The sequence below is a fragment of the Hyaena hyaena genome, unplaced genomic scaffold, assembly GCF_003009895.1.
Source record: "Hyaena hyaena isolate Hyena2069 unplaced genomic scaffold, ASM300989v1 scaffold_124, whole genome shotgun sequence".
NCBI classification, from domain to species: domain Eukaryota; kingdom Metazoa; phylum Chordata; class Mammalia; order Carnivora; family Hyaenidae; genus Hyaena; species Hyaena hyaena.
Genome location: NW_024080755.1, coordinates 3,308,583 through 3,332,732, shown reverse-complemented (window position 1 = coordinate 3,332,732; position 24,150 = coordinate 3,308,583). Strand labels below are relative to the sequence as shown.

The 24,150-nt window shown below is 43.4% G+C and overlaps 1 protein-coding gene across 2 annotated transcripts in view; it reads right to left on the bottom strand.

The window, feature by feature from the left end:
• The window catches only part of INPP5F (inositol polyphosphate-5-phosphatase F), an 85,523-nt gene that overhangs the window by 3,691 nt on the left and 57,682 nt on the right, over positions 1 to 24,150 (bottom strand). Inside the window, exons 10-19 of one of the 2 annotated variants that reach the window (XM_039237328.1) lie at positions 20,642 to 20,766; positions 19,530 to 19,607; positions 18,265 to 18,385; positions 16,891 to 17,019; positions 13,326 to 13,443; positions 11,017 to 11,215; positions 2,887 to 2,958; positions 1,778 to 1,851; positions 1,225 to 1,353; positions 543 to 630 (exon numbers count right to left, since the gene is read on the bottom strand). In XM_039237328.1, the coding sequence (XP_039093259.1) occupies positions 543 to 630; positions 1,225 to 1,353; positions 1,778 to 1,851; positions 2,887 to 2,958; positions 11,017 to 11,215; positions 13,326 to 13,443; positions 16,891 to 17,019; positions 18,265 to 18,385; positions 19,530 to 19,607; positions 20,642 to 20,766 (1,133 nt within the window). Of the gene's footprint in view, positions 1 to 542; positions 631 to 1,224; positions 1,354 to 1,777; positions 1,852 to 2,886; positions 2,959 to 11,016; positions 11,238 to 13,325; positions 13,444 to 16,890; positions 17,020 to 18,264; positions 18,386 to 19,529; positions 19,608 to 20,641; positions 20,767 to 24,150 lie in introns of those variants that run through there. The other variant, XM_039237329.1, reaches the window with a different exon arrangement.

The following is a 24,150-nucleotide window of genomic DNA, read 5'->3' as shown; positions in this document are numbered from 1 at the left end:
CTATAAATGTCAGAAAAAATTATTGCTGTTTGCCACATGTCTCAATACGTACTTTCTGACTCTTGCTGGTCATAAGCATGTTCAGAAAAAATAGGATGGTAAAGAGCTACGGAAACAGTTCTACTAATAGAAGACTGAACAATGATTCTCTGGGTGACCAAATGGCTCTCTTTAGTGGAATGTGAACCATGAAATGTTAATTAGATGGAAAATCCAAATTTTAATAAAATAATCTCTTCACAGGGATTCGTTCCCCAAATTCAGAATCCACTGGTGTTTAAAACATACTGGCTGTCATTTTCTCTATAAAGTTGTTTAAATTATGGCCACAAGTAATGTACCGCTTAGACATACTCTCAAGAGCATTCAGATTTAAACTGAAAGCATTACTTTCTGATCCACAGAAACCAGACACTTCGCAGCGTAAATACTAATACATCACCACAGTTAGAGTTCTTCCCATTTTGCAAATACTTTTAAAGGAGTAAGATTTTGGATAACAATGTCTTTATTCATGAGAAAATGTAAAGTACTGGGCTCACCTCTCAAGTTTTTTCTCAATTATAGGTACATCTAATCCCATGGCTTGCTTGGTTATCTGCAGCATCTCCGCAATGCACTGAAGGGTATCTGAAACCCAAACACAGTTGCTGGCCAGTTTCCCCCAAAACAGACTAAAATAACAGCACTTGTAACTCAGAACCCTGCACAATGTGCCGTCTTACGTTTCAATACAAATGTACTTGCTGCGATTTACAGAAAACTGCTTCTTGTTCATTACTCCCCCCACTAATTCAAAATGTTCTAAAACTTTTTGTTGTTGTTCTAAAACGTTAACAGAAGAGTTCATAAAGGGCAAAAGACCCATATTAATTGGAATGAAAAGTTTTTCCTAATTTGTCTGGTGTTAGACGCCACGGCAACAGCTTCGAACGAGACAGGAGTGGTCCCTGACCGGTGGCCACGAAAGGCATGTGTTGGGGCAAAGGCCCGGCACCTATGTGGCCAAACACACAGATGTCCCATCACAGATCCCCCCGCCCCAGCTGCATTGGCCCAAATAACTCCCCAGCCTGGCTGGGGACAAGGCTGCTACCTGAAGGTGGCAAGCAAGGGCAGTTTTCCTGGATCACTGTTTGAGACGGTGTGTACTTTCCCCGGTCCCACCTGGACTTGTAAGAGCAGATCAAAAGCTATCACTGAACACGGTCAGCCCTTCATTACCTTTGCCGTCCTCTTCTGGGCTGCGCATCACAGCTCTCAGAGTGTGGAAATAGCCACTTGCTTCCTTGTATCTGTAGTGCAGTCGCATGCAGGAGAACTTCGGCTTACCAAAAAGAGTGGGTTCGGGACCTAAACACCCAAACGAAAAGGTTTAAATCTCACGCAACATTCACTTTTTTCTGTATCTCTAAAATACCAAAACTTGACTCCTCAATTAGTATTCAGCACACTTTTCTTATTTCTTCTAAACGAGAACACCCGAAATACAAGCTTGCTGGGATGACCTGATGAGACTAAATAAAAACACTTCTTCAGTCTCAAATATTTAAACTTTCTTGATCCCTGAGTTTATCTTCACAAGTAATAAAAGGCAGTTATTAGACTCTCTCCATCACTAATCGCTAAGGAACAGAAGAGAGTCCTAAAAACAGACTCGCAGTATCAGTATCCCTTCCTGGTTCCAGTAAGATGTCCCAGTGCTTGTTCAGAGTGGCCCACTCTTGGACAAAACCGTATTTGCTTTCTAGGACTTGATTAGCATGTTAAAATTTACCTATTTCTATTTTTTCCAGGTCTTCTAGACTCAGTCGTTGATACTGGTTTACTTTATCAACTTCATCATCATAACTGGATAAAAGGGAGTAAAAACAGGATTAAAATCAAAAGCATATTTGGTTTGTCAGCTGAGGTAATAATAGTACCAACTTCTATGCAGTAAAAAATCTTTCAGAACACATTATTTTCTGGGATAAAAAATTAAACACTTTAAAAACTAGATGAAATAACATTACATATACACTTCAAAAGCTGAAGAACAATCAGCTTAAAGCTCTTACACTAAAATGAATTACAGAATATAATTTGTTTCATAAAAATATTCAAAACCAACAAACCTAAAACTTAACCTAAAAGGAAGGCACACACATACATACAAACAGATATGTATTTGTGAATAACAGCAGATACATCTGATACCCAAAATTAAGAATAAAAAATCCATCTATCAATGTCAACAGGCACCTGGGCCAGTGACTAAAAAAAAAGACCATCACACAAGGCCAAAAAGAGAGTATTTACTTAGCAGAAAAAAAAGAAACCTGCTTCTGGTAAGGCTAATGAGGAAGTGCTTGTAATTTTGCTAGTGGCATGGTTAACTGGTAGTCTTCCTGGAGATCTGGCAATAAACCGCAGAGCTGTTAGAGTTCACAAGTTCATACCCTTGTAACCAGAGAGAAGCAGGTGTGTGCATACACACATACAATTATCTGCACAAAGACAACTGTTATCATTGCTAATAGCAAAAAAAAAAACCAACACAAAACCCCAAAGGCACCCCAACGGCAGTATTTCAGTGCTAAAAGATAGGGAACTGTTTATTATACAGTAATAAAAAACAATGTATAATGTGGAGTACATCAATCATGGAAAATATATAAGAAATAATAGCAAATGCTAGAGCATTATATAAATATTGATTACAACTCTAAAGTCACATTTTCTAACTGATTAAGAATGATCCAACAGTTATATAAGGTAAAGAAGTTCAGCTAAGTTCCTTCAACTATGTAATAAAACCAGACTGTTAATTTTTTTGTCATGAATTCTAATAAGGAAATTTACTTAAAATAACAATTACAAGCTTTAAACCAATAAGCAACTTACTAGGCCACGTAGTAGGCAGAGTTAGAAAGCAGTAACAGCACATCCACATCTCTGTGAGTAGCATCAATGAGGCTAAACAGACATGACACAGATCATTAAATATTTTCATTTTCATCTGCATTTTCACCAAAATTATTTCTACAGCAGAGCCACTTGTGATAAATATTGGTTTCGGCGGGGGGGGGGCATCAGAAAAATAATCAAGGAGTCCTACTTTTGAAGTTAAATGTATACAATCTACCCAGGGTTTGGAGGGGAGGAAAAAAGGAACCCACTTTGAGAACGTGGGTGGGGGAGTCAGGGAAGAGAGCTGAGGAGAGGTCCCTTCTCAGAGAGGGGGCCAAGGACGTGGGAGGATTCAGGGAAATAAGATAATTTGCGAGGAAAGGGGTTTGAGGAAAAAAGGAAAAGCAGAGTCTCAGAAAAGAAGAAAATGTCTATATTATCTCACAAGACCTAACCACCAAAAGAACAGTACACATTAAGGGTATTTCTACACGTGTTGCAGAATGCATCTTTTGAAAAAAATTTACATAAACATAACATTTAGGTGCAAAAATGGGACGAAGCCGGAGCCACTTTGTGTACTTCTTACTCCAGATTAATTTATTTGGCTTTTTAGGAACAAGTAAACATTTCCTTATTCTAAGTCCATGTTGCCATATTTTACCTCCACTGTCAAAACAAGTATACATTTCTGTAAGATTATGACTAAAAAATGGCCCAAGTATAAAAATGTACAAATAATCAGCAGATAACGGGGCCAAATCTGAACTCAAATACAGGTTTCAGTATTCATCTAATATTAACAATATTAATTTCCAATCAAAAGGTGGAAGTTAATCTACGTTCTTATATTGGTCTCAATATTCTCATATTGGTCCCAAAACTTCACTGTACGAGTGGGTATGCTCCCTTAGAATTTCATACCTATTTGCCAAGATTTTCCAGAAGGCTACTACTGCAAAACAAATGGAAAACAGTAGGGCGGGACAATCATTTGTAGATGGCAGTCACGTCCTTAAACTGCGTCAGAATGAGGTCACTGTCTAATGCGTACTGCAGAGACAAACTGACCAAAATCTGAAAACTGCAGTAATTTACATCCGCGGCCCTTTGCCGCAGCGTAACTCACACGGTCTCAACCCGAAGTAACAAATTCGCCTCCACTTTCACCGAAAATAAGACATCGAAAAATACGACAAGACACCAGGACCCGACGATCGATCCAAAATTCACGCGCACTAACTAACGAAGCCCCGGTGAGCCCACGGGCGCGCGCTCGGGCTGCCGGCGGCTTCACCGCGAACGGCAGCCGCGCTCCCGCGCACCGGGGCCCGCGCAGCGATACTTACGTGCGCTCCGCAAACGGGCGCCGGAGCCAAGCCAGAGAAATTATGTCACGACGCTTCTCTCAGTGAGAAACTCTACTACACGCCAGTGTTACTTCCTCGAGCTTTCCATCGCGGCATTAGTATATTTACATCAGTCCAACTGGATCCTCAGTCAAAAACATTATGTCTTTAACGAAAAGCACTGGGCACGTAACAGGCGGTCAAGAAAAAGGTCAGCCCTCCCCCCACCCGCAATTGTACTGGAGTCTTAGCTGCAGTAAGTACTTAATTTCCCTCCCCGCCCACCCTGCCCCTGAAGCGCACAAAAAAAGACACGTTTTTCAACACGGACAGGAAACGAAGCCCCCTCCCCGCCCCCCACCCCGCTTAGGTACTTCCCCACCCCCCGCGTTTGCAGCTTCCGAAGCTGCTCTACTCATTTTTGTTTTCCTGCCAGTCAGGCATGCCCTCCTTCCACACGATGAAGACAAAAACTGCCAGCACCACATGCAGCCCCACCACCGCGACAATAGTCGCATAAAAGCCACTGTCGTCAGGAGACATTAACAGGAGACTCTGGAAAAGCAGCAACTTGCAGGAAAAATAGAGCCCCACAGGAACTTTAACCATAAGTCCTGCAAAAAGAAGAAAAATCTTGAAAGTCGTGGCCAGGCTGCCGCCTTCGGGCTTGGGCTCGGCGGCATTGCCGGTGGCATTGCCGGTGGCGTTGGCGGGCCGCTGGGCGGTTGGTGGAGGCCTGTGGGAGCGCGGCATCGCGTCTGTCAGTCAGTCCGTCCGTCCGTCCGTCGAGAAGTCGAAGCTCGCTCGGAGCCGCCTGCACCCAAGCTCGCGCCTGCAGCGACTGCGGAGACTGCGGCAACTGCGGCAACTGCAGCGCCAAGCCACGCCCAGGAGTCGCGTCTTGCTTCCGGCCGCCCCCGCTGCCGCGGCACGCGCCCAGTGCGCATGCGCGCCCGCCCCCGCCATCCCGACCCCGCACAGCGCCCGGCCCCAGCCTGCGGGGGCGGGGCGCCGAGGTGCCCGCGGTCCGGTCCGAGTTCGCACTCGCCGCTGCTCAGCTGGACACCCGCGGCCGCAGCAGCGTGAACATCTGTCCCCTGTGCTCAGACGCCCAGCAGCGTAGCCGCCCCACGCCTGCCCGCTCCCCTGAAATGGGTGGAAAAGTGGGCATCAACTCGGGCTAGAAAAGGCGGGCTCGACAGAGTTAAGCAAAATCAAGAGTGGGCTGGTGGAGGTGCCCCAGGGCACCTGGGCCGTACGCCCGCTGTCCTCCCACTCTTCAGTCGCCCCCCGCGGCCCGCGGTGCGCCCCCGGCCACTGTCATTCGGGGCCCAGCGTTTTCGCGGCAATGGGGCGCAGCGCAGGGAGGGGGGACCCGGACCGACCGGTGTCCGCGCCTCGGGCCGCTGGGGTCCAAGCCGAGCTCGAGGCTGGAACGGAAGAGGCCGCGACAGGAGCGCCCGGGAGGCCAGCAGGCAGTGCGGGGACAGCGCAGAGACGGTGCGCGGCCGCCCCGGCAGGGGTGGGAGGTGCGGCGCGCGAGCGGGTCGCTCCTGCGGCGCCAGGGCTGCGCATTTGTCAACTGCGGCCAGAACGGTTTTCCTGCCGGAGTTAAGTGGCCGGGACCACAGTGCGGCGAGACTCTGGCACAGAATTTAAGGGGACGTCAAAAACACCCAGCCATTAATTTTTTTGTGCAGTATTTTAAAAAAATCTCAAACTTAATGCCAAAATACCATGATGAACAAAACACCAACATTTTAAGTAAGACAGGACCTGACACTGCACTTGTCAAACCTTGTCTCACTCTAACCCTAGCCCTGGCCTGTAAAAAGTTTATTTACCAAAACACAGTAGCTCAACAACAAAAAGACACAGAACTCAGTTTTTAAAACATGCAAAAGATTTCAACATTTTTCCAAGGAAGATGTGAAATGACCAACAACTACCAGAAAAAAGTCCTTAACATCCTGTCAGTAGGGACACGCAAATCAAAACCAGTCAGATACTACCTTCACGCCACTTAGGAGGACTATAATTTAAAAAAAAAAAAAAGGAAAACATGTTGGTGAGGTAGAAAAACTGGAACCTTTGAAGGCTGCTGGTGAGAATGTCAAATGATGCAGTCACTCTGGAAAGTAGCTTGATGGTGTCTCAAGTGTGAAACAGATTTACACATGACCCAACACTTTGCACTCCTAGGTGTGCACCCAAAATAACAACTGATGTTCAAACCCAAACTTGTACAGGACCATTCTCAGTATTACTATCTACAATGGCCAAAAAGTAGCAATCACCTAAATGTCCACCCATGGAAGAAAATAAGCAATATGTGCTATATCCATATGACGGAATACAAGTCAGCTACAAAAAGGAATGCAGTTCTGATATGTGCCACAGCGTGCACAAACCGTGAACACATGATGCTAAGTGAATGAAACCAGTCACAGAAGGTCACGTGTGATATGATTCCATTTACATGAAATGTCCAGAACAGGGACATGTATATAGAGAGAAAGTAGATCAGTGGTTGTCTGGGCAGAGGGACAGGAGAATGGGGAGTAACGGCTAGTGGGTGCAGGGCTTTCTTTTGGAGTAATAAAAATGGTCTAAAATTCACCCTGGTAATAATCGCACAAGTCTATGAACATAGTAAAAGCCACTGAATTGTAGGCTTTAAATGGATGGATTACATGGTACATAAACTCTATCTCAGTGAAGGTTTATATTTTATTTTAAAATATAAACACACAACCCAGGAGCGAATGGCTGATGCAGGCAGGTACCAACTGCTGAAGACCCCAAGCCCCATGGCTGGCTGTCCGGGGCCCTGAGCCCACACAGCCATTCCCGGAGCGACCTCTCCCTGTTCTCCATCAGGGCCTGCCTGCTCTGGGTCTACTTCTCTGGCTCAGTCAATAGACTGTGCAAAGGTTCTGTAGCAACTCAGACAGCCAAAGAGCAAGTTACCAAACATCTCCCTTCAAGGGAAAATGGTCCGCCATCTGGACAACCTTTAAGCTTTGCAAATGAAGAAAAATACCAATGGTGAAGTTAAACTTTAGCAGTATTAGAAAGGATGACAACCACAAGAAGCTGACAAGCAGGAGAGTTCTTAAAGAACTGTGTGTAATCGAGATGCAGACACACAGTTAACTGTGGAAATTCAAATGGGCACATGAGACCCATCAGAGAACAATCCACCTGAGAGGAAAATGTAGTGAGCCTGAAGATGGTAATAATTCTGTATCTGAAAAAGCATCACCTGTGGAATAAGAGAGAGAAGACTGCTCTGAAACAAGGGTAGCTTCTGCTCCAGCTCCTCCAAAACCTGAATGTAAGGCTCCAAACCACACCCCCCACACAGGGGCCCAACACTGGGGCCACCTCAGGGCTGTGACGTGTCTCCCATTACCTCAAAGATACAAAGACTCCTGATGGGCGGGCCCCCGGCCTTCTCCCCAAGCCAAAACATGACCTTGGAAGTCACTGGATCAGCTCCCCTGTCTACTCTATCCCTGCCATCTTGTTCCACAGCTACGAGGGTGGCAGTTTCTAGTAAAACAGTAATAGTGGGAAACACAAAGGGCAAGAAAAAAACCAGCAAGTAGCTAACACCTCAGCCACTATCGGATACAACCACTTCTGGTTTGGTCAGCCTCGGGGAAAGGAGATCCTTCCAAGACCAGAGCAGAGAGTTTCAAACCTGAGCCGTCTGTCCCTGTCACCCAGAAGTAGACCACGAGCAGATTTCCACAAGTCTGTGTCCCCTCTGCTCCCCTAACCCTGTCCTCCTCTTGAGAATCAACACGTCACTTCCTCAGACACTCCTGTTGTTCTGCTTAGCAGCGGAGCTCCCTGCCCATCTCTCCTCAGACCCAAGTCCAGTGTCCGCGCTGAAGAGGCAACACACAGCGCCATTCCCACAAGACGCGCAAGACCACACCTCGGCCAATGAGATATAAGCTGATGGGACAATCTTCAGAATCCTTCCGTGTCCTACAGAACAGAGGTCAAAGTGCTTCACTAGGTCCATGACCCTGGCTCCGATGGGCCTCTGCAGTCCACCAATGGCCATGAGGAAGAAGACAAGGATGAGGATGGCAGGGGTGAAGGTGCTTTGGCTCGTGACATAGGCAAAGGGATCCTCTCACGATAAACCTTAGCCATAGACCATCTAAGAAAGGATTAGAGGCCAAAACATCTTGCACAGGTGACATGTGAAGAAGAGAGGCAGGGAATCCCGGGACAGGCTGGAAATTAGGAGACTTAGCCAGAGGCCCAGCACTGAGGAATTTGAGGGAAGAGAGGGCCTAAAACAAAGGACTGGGAAGGGAAGGATGCAGGGACACTTGCTGCCTAGCATGGGTCATCCGAGTAAATTCTCCATCCTCAGGAGCTTTAACCAAAGAAGATGAGCAGAACACAGGCACTGGCTCCCGGTTATCGGAAAGCCAAACTGTATGGTGCAGGGTTAAAGCAAAATGAGGAGTTCAATCACTGGGCATTAGAGAGGGGTGGGAGTCAAAAATCAGAAAAAAAGAGTATTTCATCACGTGAATAAAGACAAGAGAAAACTGGAGTAGTCATTTGGGATCTGGGAAATTATTATGGATTTGGGACTCTAACCACCCAGCAATTTTCTTAAACACCTGCTCCGATCCTAGGACGGGAGACCAGTCTGGTTTCGGCACTATTTTGGTACATACGGTACCAATAATTTATGTTGTGCCAGTGAGCCCAGTTGCCAGAAAAAAGTCCAAGTGTTGTCATACATGTTTTTCTTAAATGCAAGAGACTTCTGCTGACTCGTAACAAGAGTGCTTACCCAAATTTTGTAGCAAGCTTTAAATATAGCACAGCTAAACACACTTTACATATTTTTAAACTCATCCAGGATACCAACTCTACATGAGAATTACAGGATTGGAAATCAAATTAGGTGTAATATGACCTTGCAAAATGGTAGTCGGCTTTAGAAAAGAACATTTTGGGGTGCCTAGGTGACTTAGTCAGTTAAGCATCTGACTTTAGCACAGGTCATGATCTCATAGTTCGTGGGTTCGAGTCCCGCGTCGGGCTCTGTGCTGACAGCTCAGAGCCTCGAGCCTGCTTCAGATTCTGTAGGTCTCTCTCTCTACCTCTCCCCCACTAATACTCTGTTTCTCTCTGTCTCTAAAAAATAAACATTTTAAAAACTTAAAAGAATATTTTGGTCCTTCCCTATTTCGATGGTCTCCAAAGCAGAAATAAAAATACTTGATCTAAGTGTCTGTCAACTGACGAATGGATCAAGAAGATGTGGTTTATCTATACTATGGAATACTACATGGCTTTGAGAAAGAATGAAATCTGGCCATGTGTAGCAACATGGATGGACCTTGAGGGTGTTATGCTGAGCGAAATAAGTCAGGCAGAGAAGGACAAATACCATATGTTTGCACGTATAGGAGGATTAGGAGGAACTTAACGGAGGACCATGTGGGAGAAGAAGGGGAAAAATAGTTGGGGAGAGGGAGGGAGGCAAACCATGAGAGACTCTTGAATGCCAAGAACAAACTGAGGGCTGATGGGGGTGGGGGGGAAGGCGGGTGATGGGCATGGAGGAGGGCACTTGTGGGGATGAGCACTGGGTGTTATATGGAAACCAACTTGACAATAAACTATTAAAAAAAATACTTGATCTAAGGAAGATGGGACTGACAATCACAACACCTTTACGAATCTGAAATGCAAAGTTAAAATTCAAGCAAACTGCAGGTGTGCTGCCTATAGTTATTCCTGAATCTCCCTCTTTCGGGATGCTGCCTTAAGTTGAACGAATGTTATTAAAAGAAACACACACATAAAAAACTAGGGTACATGAGTCAAAATTTTTTACCAAATGGCACATGGGAACCCAGAAGTTTTCTGCTAATTTGTGTGTAAGAAAAACCTCATCTCTGATTTTAAGAATCTGAAAACTGCATCCATACATACAGTATTGATTATCAAAGTGAAATAGTCCATGAAATTAAAGTCATGGAAGGGGTTGCTCTGAACCTAAAGCCAATATTGCTTTTAATTTGATTATACATATAAATATTACCTTGCATTCGATTGTTCTCTCAAGCTTGTTTTATGCCTTTTATTAAAAACACATGAAATGTAAAGTACGAAAAATCTAAATAGAGCTATCTGTCCTCAGAGCTTGGTCTAGAAGTTTTCGCAATGTTTCTAACTCGTAATATTGAAGACGATAATGTTAGATTTTAGCCTAAAAGCAAACATCCAATTTGTGAATGAATTTAGATCCTGCTGTTCCTCTTGAAGAATGACTTGAAGCTGGATTAAAAAATGTCCAGCATTAGTTGGCTGGTTCATTTTGTGAAAGGTCAGGATACTTTACAACCAACCCAAGTGACTGGGATCATTGCTCCTCTTGCTGCACTCGGTTATGGGCAAGAAAGCAATGAACCCAGAATGTGGGGCGGGGGCAGCTGTGAACTGTTGGTATACACTTCGGGTTTTTAAAAAATCAAATATGGATTTTTTTTTTAAGTGGCATTAAAATATTTCTCTTCATTACAGAGTTTTTTTAAATGCCCCCTCAATTTTGTATCCAGGGTGAGTGCCTCCATCAGCCTGCTTGGTTTCCAGCCCTGGTATGTGAAGCTTGCGGCCATGCACCATGCACCACACGCACCCATGCCCACAGCTCGGCAGATGCCCACTAGTGCTATTATGACATCAGAAACGTAAACACGTTAGTTACCAGTATGTGACTCCCACTCACCTGGGGTCACAGTCAATGAGGGCCCAGCCCCCATGGAACTTTTCATCATCAGGCAGCAGTAACTTCATATAACTTTGTAACAGCTGGCTAATTAGTTCCTGGTGGCTTCTCTGATTCTCCTTATGCAAAGCTTCATGCTCTTTCTCCTTGGTAAATATGGAATAAAGATCTTCTGTCACTGGAATGCCTTGCATTAAATCTAGAGTGGAAAGTGTGAATATCTATTATCACTTAATTTGCTAATGTATTTTTTAAAAAAATCAACAGAATGTAAGGCCTAAAACAATAAAACTCTTAAGAAAATATAGGTATGAATCTTTGTGATCTTGGAGTAGGTTTTTTTTGTCTGTTTTTTTAAAGTAGGCTTCACACCCAGCATGCAGCCCAATGAGGGGCTTGAACTCAGAACTGAAATCAGGACCCGAGCTGAGATCAAGAGTGGGATGCTTAACCGACCGAGTCACGCAGGCAGCCCCTGGATTAGGCTTGTTTCAGATAGGACACCAAAGTCACAAGCTACAACAGCAAAAGAGACAAAGTGGACATCATCACAGTTAAAAACTTGTGTGTCTCAAAAGGCAAGGCCATGGAACTGAAAACAATCTACAGAACGGGAGAGGGTATTTACAAGTCATCTGATAGGGGCCTGTACAGAATGTACAAAGAATTCCTACAACTCAGTAATAAGAAATAACAAACCAATGGGCAAAGGATCTGAACACACCAGCTAACTTCTTCGTGGTATGGCATGGAGCTCAAGCCTTCACGGGGCACTGTAACCCATTCCTTATATGTGTTCAGGACAACGAGACTGGCGGCTTCTGGAAGAGGGCTGCCGACCACTGGCCTTACAAGGGGAAACAGTAAACCCAGACTGCTGTGGTCTCCCTCCCTCTCTCACCTTTGAAGAAATCCAGCTTCAAGATTAGGGTGAAGCTGATGCTATGGATGGTCAAATTGAGAGAGGGACATAGTCTGGGTCCTCAGTGGCGTAACTGAGCTGCTAGATCAACCAATGGAGGAAAGGTGTCTTATTTTTTCTTGAATAAACTGCTAAAATCCAATTTTCCAGGCAACACACACCCTACCTGTGGCAAAAACCAAACTTATTTATACCTGACTTGTCTAATTCCTAACTGGCCTGTGTATCGGCCCTACTATTTCATATATGACAAATAATAAGATCAAACAATAGGATTTTAAAAATATTCTCAGAGAGATGCCTGGGTGGCTCAATTGGCTGGGTGTTGGACTCTTGATTTCAGCTCAGGTCATGATCTCATGGTTTGTGGGATTGAGCCCCAAGTCTGGATCTGTGCTGACAACGCAGAGCGTGCTTGAGAGTCTGTCTGTCTGTCTGTCTGTCTCCCTCCCTCCCTCCTTCCTCTGCTCTAAAGCATGCACTCTTTCTCTCAAATAAACAAAAAAAAAAAAAAAAAAAAAAGTAACAAGTTGTTACTTTGGTTCTAACCCAGAATGTTCTACATTTACTTTAATCCTAGGAGGTAATACTTTCATGAAAATCAAATTAAAAACATGCCATTGCATGAATTGCACTGGGCAATCTACTCTTTATTTCCTCTTCTAAATAGTGATAAGAATTGGTTAGGATAATCTCTAAATAAACATCTTTTTCTTTTTTTTAATATTTTTATTTATTTCTAGGAGAGAGAGAGACAGCGTGAGCAGGGGAGGGTCAGAGAGAGAGGGAGTCACAGACTGAAACAGGCTCCAGGCTCTGAGCTGGCAGTCAGCACAGAGCCCGACGCGGGGCTCGAACCCACGAACCGCGAGATCATGACCTAACTGAAAGTCGGACACTTAACCGACTAAGCCACCCAGCCGCCCCTAAATAAACATCCTAATATCATGTTCATTCATGCTTATAGGAAAGGAAGGTGTGTTGTCTGCAGCAAGGGCATATGACAAATGTCATACAGAGCAAGAAAGACATCACATCTCCCAGCCTCGTGTAATGGGCAAACAAACAGGACCTGGAGTTTTCAGTTGATGAGGTTTTAGGGTACCTTCTTCCATACTCCAGGAACCTCAACTCTGCCTTCTGTTACATGAATAGCAAACTGACAAATACACGGAAATGAATGGTTGCCTTTGTGCTTCAGCCTCAAAAATCCGTCAAAGTCTAGTCTTGTACAAATGTGAAGCTGATTTCTTGGGTAAGATGCTCAATACAGAAACACAAGTATATTATAAAACATTGCGCTGTGTTAATGAAGTTGGTGTCTGCAAAAAACTAGTCACAGAGGAATAACAAATTTTAAAGAAAGAAAGGCATTTGTGTTCCTTACCTATAACAGCTTGCCTATAAGCATCCTTAAATCTATTCAGGTAATACCGATTGGCCGAGTTAACTCCATCTTTCATAACTCCAGCTAACTTCCTTTCTCCTGTCCTTGTAAAGTCACCCTGTTGAGGAAAAAGTCATTCTGACAATCAATTCAAACACAAGAATGTCCCCAAAGTCAATGTGGGCTTTCAAAACAAGACCAAAATTCTATAGGCTTTTATAATTTCTAAATAATACAGTTAAATTAAAACACCTACTAATATCTGGCTGTGACACAAGCACATCAAATAATTAAAATGCTATTTGTGGCATTAAGTCTTCTGTAGATGGTGCTTTAAACTAAATCCATTCTTGGCAATCTGTAGAATTTCTAGAATTTACAGGTCAGAACTGACTACATAACCAACAAAAAGATTTTCAAGGCTCCACCTGGTAGGATACTCAAAAATCACAAATTTCTGACGTGGGAAAATATGGACTGTGCCCTAGAGTTTATTACAATGGTATTTAACTGGTGATATGCAGATGTGTGTGTCCAGAGAGAAAGAGCAGAGATTTCTGTATTTTTCTGTATCTTGCTGCCCATTACAATCTCTGTAGAATGATCTAAGGAAGATCTAAACGGTTTTGTTGCTCTTGCTTTTTCACGACAGAGGTGTCAGAGCAAGGCCCTGGGGGGCAGTGACTTAAACTTGAGGCAAAAGGAAAACAGTGTCTTCTTTTCTTCCCGCATCGCAACCCTTCTATTTCCATGCGAGGCGATTTCAAAAAGAGGTCTTGTCCTAACACTGATGACTTAGGAAGAACATAGTGCTAGTCAGTGAAGTTGTTCATAGGAAATATTTAGCGAAAACAATCTACTACAGAAGAGAAAGACCTAAATGCTGAGCCCAAAGAAGTTTAATATCAAAGAAAAAAGAAAGTATTTCTCCTTTTCCTCCCAGTTCTATTGAGATACAATTGACAAAATATAAATGGGAGCACTGCGTGAGTTTACAGTGTACAATGTGATGATTTGACCTATGTATGTATTGTGAAATGATTACATTAAGTTTAGTTAGCGTATCTTATGTCACACAGTCCTTGTGTGTGTACGTGTGTGTGTGCGCGCACACAAGCGTGTACGTGTGGTGAGAACATTTAAGATCTCTCAGCAAATTTCAAGGATGCAACGCGGTATGTTTAACTATGGTCACCAAACTGCACAGCAGGCCCCCAGAACCTGTTCATCTTGGAACTGGAAGTTTGTATGCTTTGACCGACAGCTCTCCATTTTCCCCTTCCCCTGGTAACCACCAATCAACTCTTGCTTCTGAGTTTGACTTTTTTAGATTCTGTACAGAAGTGAGATGAGGCAGTGCTTGCCTTTCTCTGGCTGGCTGGCTTCATAACACAACGCCCTCAAGGTTCACCCATGTTGTTGCAAAGGCAGCATTTCCTTCTTTTTTATGACCGAATAACATTCTATCACACACATATCTCAGTCACTCACTCTACATTCATCCATCACCAGACACCGTGGTTGGCTGTTTTCATGTCTTGGCTATTTACTGTAAACAATGCTGCAATGAACAAGGGAGGGAAGCGATCTCTCGGAGACACTGGTTTCATTTCCATATATACCCAAAAATGGGATTGCTAGATCATATGGCCATTCCATTTTAATTTTTTAGGGACTGTCCATACTGTTTTCCATGATGGCTGTGCCAATTTACATTCCCACTGATGACATATATTTTTTCACACCTTTGCTAATACTTGTTATCTCTTGTCTTTGATGACAGCCATCCTAACGGGAACGAGATGGTTATCTTAATCATGGTTTGGATTGGCATTTCTTTATTTATTTTTTTAAATGTTTGTTTAAGAGACAGAGAGAGCCCAAGTTGGGGAGGGGCAGAGAGAGAGGGGGGGGGGGGGAGGGAGGGAGGGAGAGAGAGAGGAGACACAGAACCTGAAGCAGGTTACAGGCTCTAAGCTGTCAGCACAGAGCCTGACGTGGGGCTTGAACTCACGAACTGTGAGATCATGACCTGAGCCAAAGTCGGATGCTTAACCGATTGAGCCACCCAGGAGCCCCTGGATTGGCATTTTTCTAATAATTACTGATTATCAGAGGTGGAGCACCTTTTCATATACCTCTGGACCATTTGTAGGTGTTATGTAGAAAAATCTTCAGGTCTTTAGCCCATTTTTTGTCAGATTATTTGGTTTTTTTTTTTGCTACTAAGCTATAGGAGTTCCTTATATATTTTGGGTATTAGGCCCTTATCAGGTATATGGTTTACAAATATTCTCTCCCATTCCGTAGGTGGTCTTTTCATTCTGTTGGTTGTTTCTTTTGCTGTGCTACAGCTCTGCCATTTGATGTAGTCCCACTTGTTTATTTTTACTCTTCTCACTTGCTGTTGGTGTCACACCCAAATAATCACTGCCAAGGCCATGTCTCAGAGCTTTCCCCTATGTTTTCTTGTAGGAACAAACTAACTGTAAAACTTCAGGTCTTACATTTAAGTCTTTAATATGTTTCAGGTTAATTTTTGTGAGTGGTGTAATCAAGAGTCAGATACTTAACTGACTAAGCCATCCAGGCACCTCCCTATTGGGTGTTCTTGGTTCCTCTGTCAACTATTAGTTGACGTCTATGTGTGGGTTTATTTCTCAGGTGTTCTGAGCTCTCAGTTCTATTCCACTGGTCTATGTGTGTTTTTATGCCTGTACCATATCACTTTGAAAAGATAATAAAACACTTCTTCAGCATTTTACTAGGTGCCAGGGAATGCCCCGCAGATGCATTAATGCATATAATCCCATGGCAATCTTTTTAAAAAAATTTTTTAATGTTTATTTTTGAGAGAAAGAGACAGAGCATGAGTGGGGGGAGGAGCAGAGAGAGAGGGAGACACAGGATTTGAAGCAGGCTCTGTGCTGACAGCTCAGAGCCTGACACAGGGCTCAAACCCACGGACTGTGAGATCATGACTGGAGCGAGATCATGATATGAGCCGAAGTCGGGGCTCAACTGCCTGAGCCACCCAGGCGCCCCTCTCATGACAGTCTTTTGAAGTATGCCTAATATATTATCCTGTTTTACAAATGAAGAGACAGACACAGAGAGGTTAAGTGCCTTGCCCAAGGTTGGGGATTCAAATCTGGGGGACGTCAATCATTGTACAAGGGACTGAATCTTGTCAACAGACATGTTATCTGTATAAAGTTTTAAACACCAACTATTTCATGTGAGGTTCCACATTTCCAAACTTCCGTGCAAACCTGGAAGACCTGACAACCCTGGGCCTCTGTCCCCAAAAGGAAGCCCCCTCTGGAGACCAGATACGCTCTTCCTTGGGTTCATACCCATTTGCCCCTTTAATCAAACAGGTGGTCGCATGACCTGGCCGCAGCAAGATGTGAATGTGTGATCCCTGCCATTGCCAAACATTCCAGAAAGGAGTCAGCTATGAAGACCACCATCTGCAGCCCACATATCTTTCTCTCAAAAGCCGAGTCAATTTTCAACCACATCCATGTCCCCAGGATGACGCACGGAAGCCGGCTGCACTCACCTTCAGAGCGGCCGTGCCAGCATACTGTCTGCTAATGGAGTCCCCATTGTTGGCCCACATTATCTGATAGATCCGACTGCACTTCACTGGTAGTGGCTGTTCCGGGGGCATCACACCTAGTTTTTTCAGCTAAAGTGAACACATTGGTGGATTAGCTACATATGAGCCAAGAAACCACAGCATGATGGTTGAAGTGAAACTATGAAAAAAGCCTATTGGAACAACAATAATATTAATGGTAAAAGAGCAATATGTACCCAATAAATGTGAACCCTGTGCTGGGGTTCTATGAGACTTTCTAAAAAAAAAAATTTTTTTTAAATGTTGTATTTATTTTTGAGAGAAAGGGGGGGGAGGGAGAGAGAGAGAGAGAGAAAGAGAGAGAGAGAGTAGGGGAGGGGCAGAGAGACACACAGAATCCGAAGCAGGTTCCAGGCTCTGAGCTGTCAGCACAAAGCCCGATGCGGGGCTCGAACTCACAGACTGTGAGATCATGACCTGACCCGGAGTCAGACACTTAACCGACTGAGCCCCCCAGGCGCCCCTAAGAGCTTTTTTATAGAAATTATTTCCTTTGCTCCTCATAACAACCCTACGAATCAATACTCTTATTACATCCATTTTACAGATGAGGAGACAAGTTTCGAGAAGCTGAGTTCCTTGCATGGGGTCAACACCTCATACATGGTAAGGCCAGCACTTGGACTCAAACTCTGGCGGCTTTAGAGTAGCGTTAGAAGGAACAGACTCACGATCCCAAAACAAAAACAAAAACAAAACAGTCACTAGGTTCTATCAAAAAAGCCCAGAAACCATGCTAAGAATTTCCACCTTGCAAATTCACTGCTCAGGTGTTGCAGGGCTCAAAGATCTAGAGAAGCACACTGAGAACAGATGTAAGGACTGGCCAGAGCAGCCACCGCCACCCGGGGCACGAGGGGCGAGGCCGGCTCTGCGGTGCAGGACCGTCACACGGGTGAAGAAGCTGGTTCCTCCTTCCTCCTCCAGCCTCCTGGTCTTCGTCTGACACCCCTCACTGGCAGAGCCCGACACGCAGCTGGGGCTGGGCAGAAAGTACGGCCAACTCCCATTCCCCACATGCACAAGGCAGGGTTTGGAGCTCAGAGAAAAAAGGCGTATGACCACACAGTGCCACGCAATCAATGCCGAAATGCGAGGCCTCGCATGTTGGAACTGAGCACTCAAGAGAATGCCCCTTAATTCCACTTATTTCTAGCCAAGGTCGTACTCTGCAACAAGGTTGTTCGAATGCTGTAAATGGCCTACAGAACAAGGATTTGTTACTCGTTTACGTGTGGGGGAAAACGTTGGAAATGAGTGCTTAACAATCCAAGGACCCCCCCCCCCCATTACCTGCTGTTCCATGACCACTCGTGCGATGGCGGCCTGGACCACGTTGGTACGATCCAGACAGTCCATGCAATTGACGCGAAAAATCCCTTCTTGTTTACATATGACTCCAGCTTGATCGACCCTTTTCAAAAACAGTATGGGGTTATGTTACAATATGGAAGACTTCAGCAAGCTTTTCAAAAACCTCAAGTCTTTAGAATAAGAACAGCAATGGCACTGGTTATCCATCTGTCTGGCACATCATTGTGTGACTGAGTACCTTGCAGACACTGTTGTTAATGCACACAGTACCTTGGTAAGACAGACGTGGTTATCCCATTTGGGGAAAAAACAAAACCAAAATGAGGTGCAGTGACTTACCCCAAGTTTCGCAAGTACGAAGCACACCTGACACAACCCCAAGTTAAATATTTAAATATATATTAAAGCCAGAAGCCACTTTAAAACACCATCCTAGGGGCGCCTGGGTGGCTTAGTCAGTTAAGCGTCCGACTTTCGCTTAGGTAATGATCTCGCGGTTCGTGGGTTCGGGCCCCGCGTCAGGCTCTGTGCTGACTGCCAGCTCGGAGCCTGGAGCCTGTTTCAGTCTGTGACTCCCTCTCTCTCTGACCCTCCCCTGCTCACACTGTCTCTCTCTCCTAGAAATAAATAAAACATTAAAAAAAAAAAAAAAAAAAACACCATCCTGTCCCTCCTTTTTGACTCCAAGTAGAAATGCATCTAAATGCACGTAGCTTGAGCAAAGTCACTTTACCACTCAGTGAGGAGTCATGCAGCAGACCCTGGGCGTTTAATTTCTCTGTCCACCTCGGGCCTTCAAGTCTAAGTGAATGTTCTTTCTTATCATGTAAGCCAGTTTCTTCTTCCTACACCTCCCTCCTGCAGTCTCAGAATCGTCTTCCTTCTAATTTTGAAATGCCTGCAAAATGAGACCAAGTACCTCTAAGGCCTCCTTCCCACATTAGTGATGGTGAGAAGAGGAAGAGGAAATGTAGACCCTGAGCATTAGGTGGAATTAAAGAACAATCACAGAACATTTCACTTCATCCTGCCTGACCATCTGACAACTTTTCCCTTTTCAGAGCTAACACTGCCTAGTGACTGACACTCTCAAAAAGGAGACTAGTAATTGGGAAGCAAAATAAGAAAAACAAACACGCTTTCTCAGCTTGCTGCTATTATTTTAGTGTTTAGCAGTACCGGACAAACACATCTGATTTCACAGACCAAGATTTTGTCAAATTGCCTTCTTAGGAGATACCTACCAACACCACTTCATGTCCAGAATAATGTCATAAATGGCATCTGTTAGTGTCTGAACATTCTCAAACTTCATTCCTCGGCTAAAATCCATGCCAAAAGAAAAAGAAAATGTTTAGTAATAGGTTAAACCTAATAATAGGTTTTCTAGCTTAAGATAACAATATTTAAAGTAGCTTGGAAAAATTATAGAAAATTATTGCTGTAAGCCTGTGAGGTTAACACCACTATAAATTATATAGGCAATTATATACATGTTTATAACTAATCTGCATTGTGAAAGAAAATAAAAAAGAACACACTGAAATACATCACAGCTATCAGAAGCTTAGAATACTAAGGCAAATGAATCCACAGGAGAGCCAGGATTAAGGCAGAAGAACCTGGCTTTCAGAACACACGCAAGTTAAAATTACTATCAATATGATCCACTGATCATCGTTTTTCCAGAGTAAATCCTACTGAAGCTTATCCACAGAGAAAGAAGTGTTACTAGTAGAGTATGAAGAAGAGCCAGGAGAAGGATTTTTAAGTCAGGGGACTCGATTACTTCTGCTAGGCTTGGACTCAAGCTGAAAGGAACCCCTCTAGAAGCTCTTCAAGTGAAAAAATGAAAAATGGAACTCTCCATTGCCATGTTGTTTTGGGAAAGATAAAATATTTCAGGAACAATTAAATTTTTAGCCAAAATGAAGCTGATGTGAAAATTAAAACTAAGTTTTATTCATGTCAGGGCGCCTGGGTGGCTCAGTTGAATGAGCGTCCAACTTCGGCTCAGGTCATGATCTCACAGTTTGTGAGTTCAAGCCCTGTGTCAGGCTCTGTGCTGACAGCTCAGAGCCTGAGGCCTGCTTCAGATTCTGTGTCTCCTTCTCTCTCTGCCCCTTCCATGATCATGCTCTGTCTCTCTCTGTCTCTCAATGATAAATAAATGTTAAAAAAAAAAAAAAAAAGAAGAAGAAGAAGAAGAAGGAGAAGAAAAAGAAAATTAAAACTAAGTAACAATGAGACGAAGAACGTTCTCTTCCCATCAGGAAGAGGAGAGTTCAGCTTGCTGTGGCTGCGTGTCCCACCAACACTGGAACCGATCAAAACTCCTGTCAGGAAGCCCTCTTACCAGTGCTCATGGAAGTCAAATGAGACGTAAGTGAGATGTGAGCTGTTGAAGAGTAACACTTGCTTCAGGTAAGCATCGCCAATAATTTTCTCCCTGCCTGCCTGGTCCACCAAGTTAATAATAACCTGAGAAAGTTGAGGAAAAACAAATTCAGTTTAATCAGGTGTTAAACTCAGTGTGGTTTTGCATCAGTTTATTTGAAATTGTGTTTTAGAAATATTTCATAGCCATACTCAAGTTTATCCACTCACGCATCATTTTTTTCCCCTATAAAATTAGATTTTCACTTGTTACATTTAGGTTTCTGAGAACCATTTACATCATAGCATTAATAGGTTTTTAATGTATTACATATCTGCAATAACCAATTAGAACAAATTAGTTATAATAAAATAATAAATAAGGTCCTTTATAACAGCAAATATTAAAAACATTTACAAGTTTTAAAGAAATATACAAGACCTACATATGGACACTATAAAACTTTGCTTAAACACATAAAAGAAAATATGAATAAATGGAAAGACACACTATGGTACTAGATAGCAAGATTCAAAAGTGTAAAGATGCCAAGTCTCCCCAGATTAATTAAACACTCAACAATCCCAATGAAAATTTGATCAGGATCTTTCTTTTTTTTTTTTTTTTTTACAAATAGTTTATTGTCAAATTAGTTTCTACATAACACTCAGTGCTCATCCCCAAAGTGCCCTCCTTCATGCCCATCCCCCCCTCCCCCCCACATCCATCAGTCCTCAGTTTTTGTCAGCATTCAAGAGTCTCTCATGGTTTGCCTCTCTCCCTTTCCCCCACCATTTCCGCCCTTCTTCTCCCCCTTGTTCCTCCGTCAAGTTCCTCCTAATCCTCCTATACGTGCAAACATATGGTATTTGTCCTTCTCTGCCTGACTTATTTCGCTCAGCATAACACCCTCAAGGTCCATCCATGTTGCTACACATGGCCAGATTTCATTGTTTCTCATTGCCATGTAGTATTCCATGGTATAGATAAACCACATCTTCTTGATCCATTCATCTGTTGATGGACACTTAGGCTCTTTCCATGTTTTAGCTATTGTGGAGAGTGCTGCTATGAACATTGGGGTACATGTGCTCCTATGCCTCAGCATTTCTGTATCCCTTGGGTAAATTCCTAGCAGTGCTATTGCTGGGTCATAAGGGAGTTCTATTGTTAGTTTCCTGAGGAACCTCCACACTGTTTTCCAGAGGGGCTGTACCAGTTTACATTCCCACCAACAGTGCAGGAGGGTGCCCGTGTCTCCACATCCTCGCCAGCATCTAGAGTTCTCTGATTTGCTCATTTTAGCCACTCTGACTGGCGTGAGGTGGTATCTCAGTGTGGTTTTGATTTGTATTTCCTGATCAGGATCTTTCTATGGACTTGACAAGTTAATCCTGAAGTTCATCTGGAAGGATAAATATATGGAAAAAGTTTTGTTTTGTTTTTTTATAATTTTTTTTAATGTTTTATTTATTTCTAGGAGAGAGAGAGAGAGACAGCGTGAGCAGGGGAGGGTCAGAGAGAGAGGGAGTCACAGACTGAAACAGGCTCCAGGCTCTGAGCTGGCAGTCAGTACAGAGCCCGACGCAGGGCTCGAACCCACAAACAGTGAGATCATGACCCAAGCGAAAGTCGGACGCTTAACCGACTAAGCCACCCAGGCGCCCCAATATATGGAAAAAGTTTTGAAGACTAATAATAAAGGAGGACTTGTCCCATTGGAAAGCAAAACATACTCTAAATCTATAGCAATTAAGACAGAAGTACTCTTGTAGAAACAGGTGAATGACACATAGAACAGGATAGCCAGCCTAGAGACAGACCTATGCACATCGAGGAATCTAAAGTATTAACAATATCATTCTGGCAGAAATACAGACTATTCTATAAATGGCACTGGGAGAATTATCTATATAGTGGGGGGAAGACTTACTTTAACGCTCTACATCTCATTATACACAAATTATAAGATGCATTAATGACTTAAATACACTTTTAAGTTATTAAAAGCTAGAAGAATATCTGGGGTGATGTTTCCATAACTGTAGGACTGGACATGACTTTCTAAGCATAAGATAAGACCCAGAGGGCATAAAGGAAAAGATGAACAATTGTGACAACATAAAAACTTAAAACCTCTTTACCCAATGATGATACAAGTAAACAAAGGTAAAACAACAAAAAGAAACAAAAGATTATGTGGGGGACTAGACCTGTAACATTAAACCGATACTATATTAAGAGTGCTATAAAGTCAGTAAGAAAAAGAGGAAAATTCACAATACGGAGGAAATTCACAAGAGAAAATATACAAATACCCAATAAACATGAGGCTACAACTTTGTTAATAATCAAAGAGAGAGAGGCAAACCAAGAAACAGACTCCAACTGTGGAAAACAAACTGGTGGTTACCGAAGGGGAGATGGGTGGAGGGATGGGTGACACCGGTGATGGGGACTAAAAAGGACACTTGGATGAGCACCTGTTTGTTGTATGGAAGTGCTGAATTGCCAGGCTGTACACCTGAAACTAATATTACACTGTATGTTAACTAAATAGAATTTAAATAAAACCTCTTTAAAAAATAAATACTAATTTAAAAACGGAAAACTAGTTTTTATCTCTACAGAGGCAAAAATTGAATCCTAAATGTAGTCAGCATTAGTGAATATGGGGAGATGGGCACTGGCTCGCACTCTTGCTGACAGTGTACACTGCTGGGATCTTTTGGGGAATAAGAGTGGTAGGTATCAAGTTTAAATGCATTCTGTTTGGGGCGCCTTGTTGGCTCAGTCAGTTGAGCATCTGACTTCGGCTCAGGTCATGATCTCACTATTTGTGAGCTTGAGCCCTGTATCGGGCTCTGTGCTGACAGCTCGGAGCCTGGAACCTGCTTCAGATTCTGTCTCCCTCTCTCTCTGCCCCTCCCCTGCTCAGACTCTGTCTCTGTCTCTCTCTTAAATATAAATAAAAACATTTAAAAAAATGAATAAATGTATTCTGTTTGGTCCAGCCATTCTACCTCTAGAAATTTGTTCTGTAAACCACACAAGTGTCCCAAAGTACATAAAAGCTGTTTTACAGTGGCAAAAACTATATCCTAAGGATCCACTAACAGATAAATGGTTAAATAACAGCCATGGAACAGTAAGTGAAAACAGCTGCAGAATAATGCACATGGCAGAGCCCTCCTTTGACTTAATTTTAAATTTGTACATATGCATGTGTCAGAATAGGCTTTAGCTGCAAATGATGAATCACTGACTCAGGTCTCAGAAGAGGAAGTTACATCGTCCCGGAATTGCTTAATTCAGGGGCATCAATATCAAATTCTTTCTATCTTTTTGTGCTGCCATCATCGGCACACTGGTCAGCCCTCAGGCTAGTTCATTCATGGTTTTGCCACAGCTGCAGAAGTACGTCACTTCCACACACAACCACCACCGAGGGACTGTTGGGTCCCGTATCTCTGCTTATTTATTAGAGC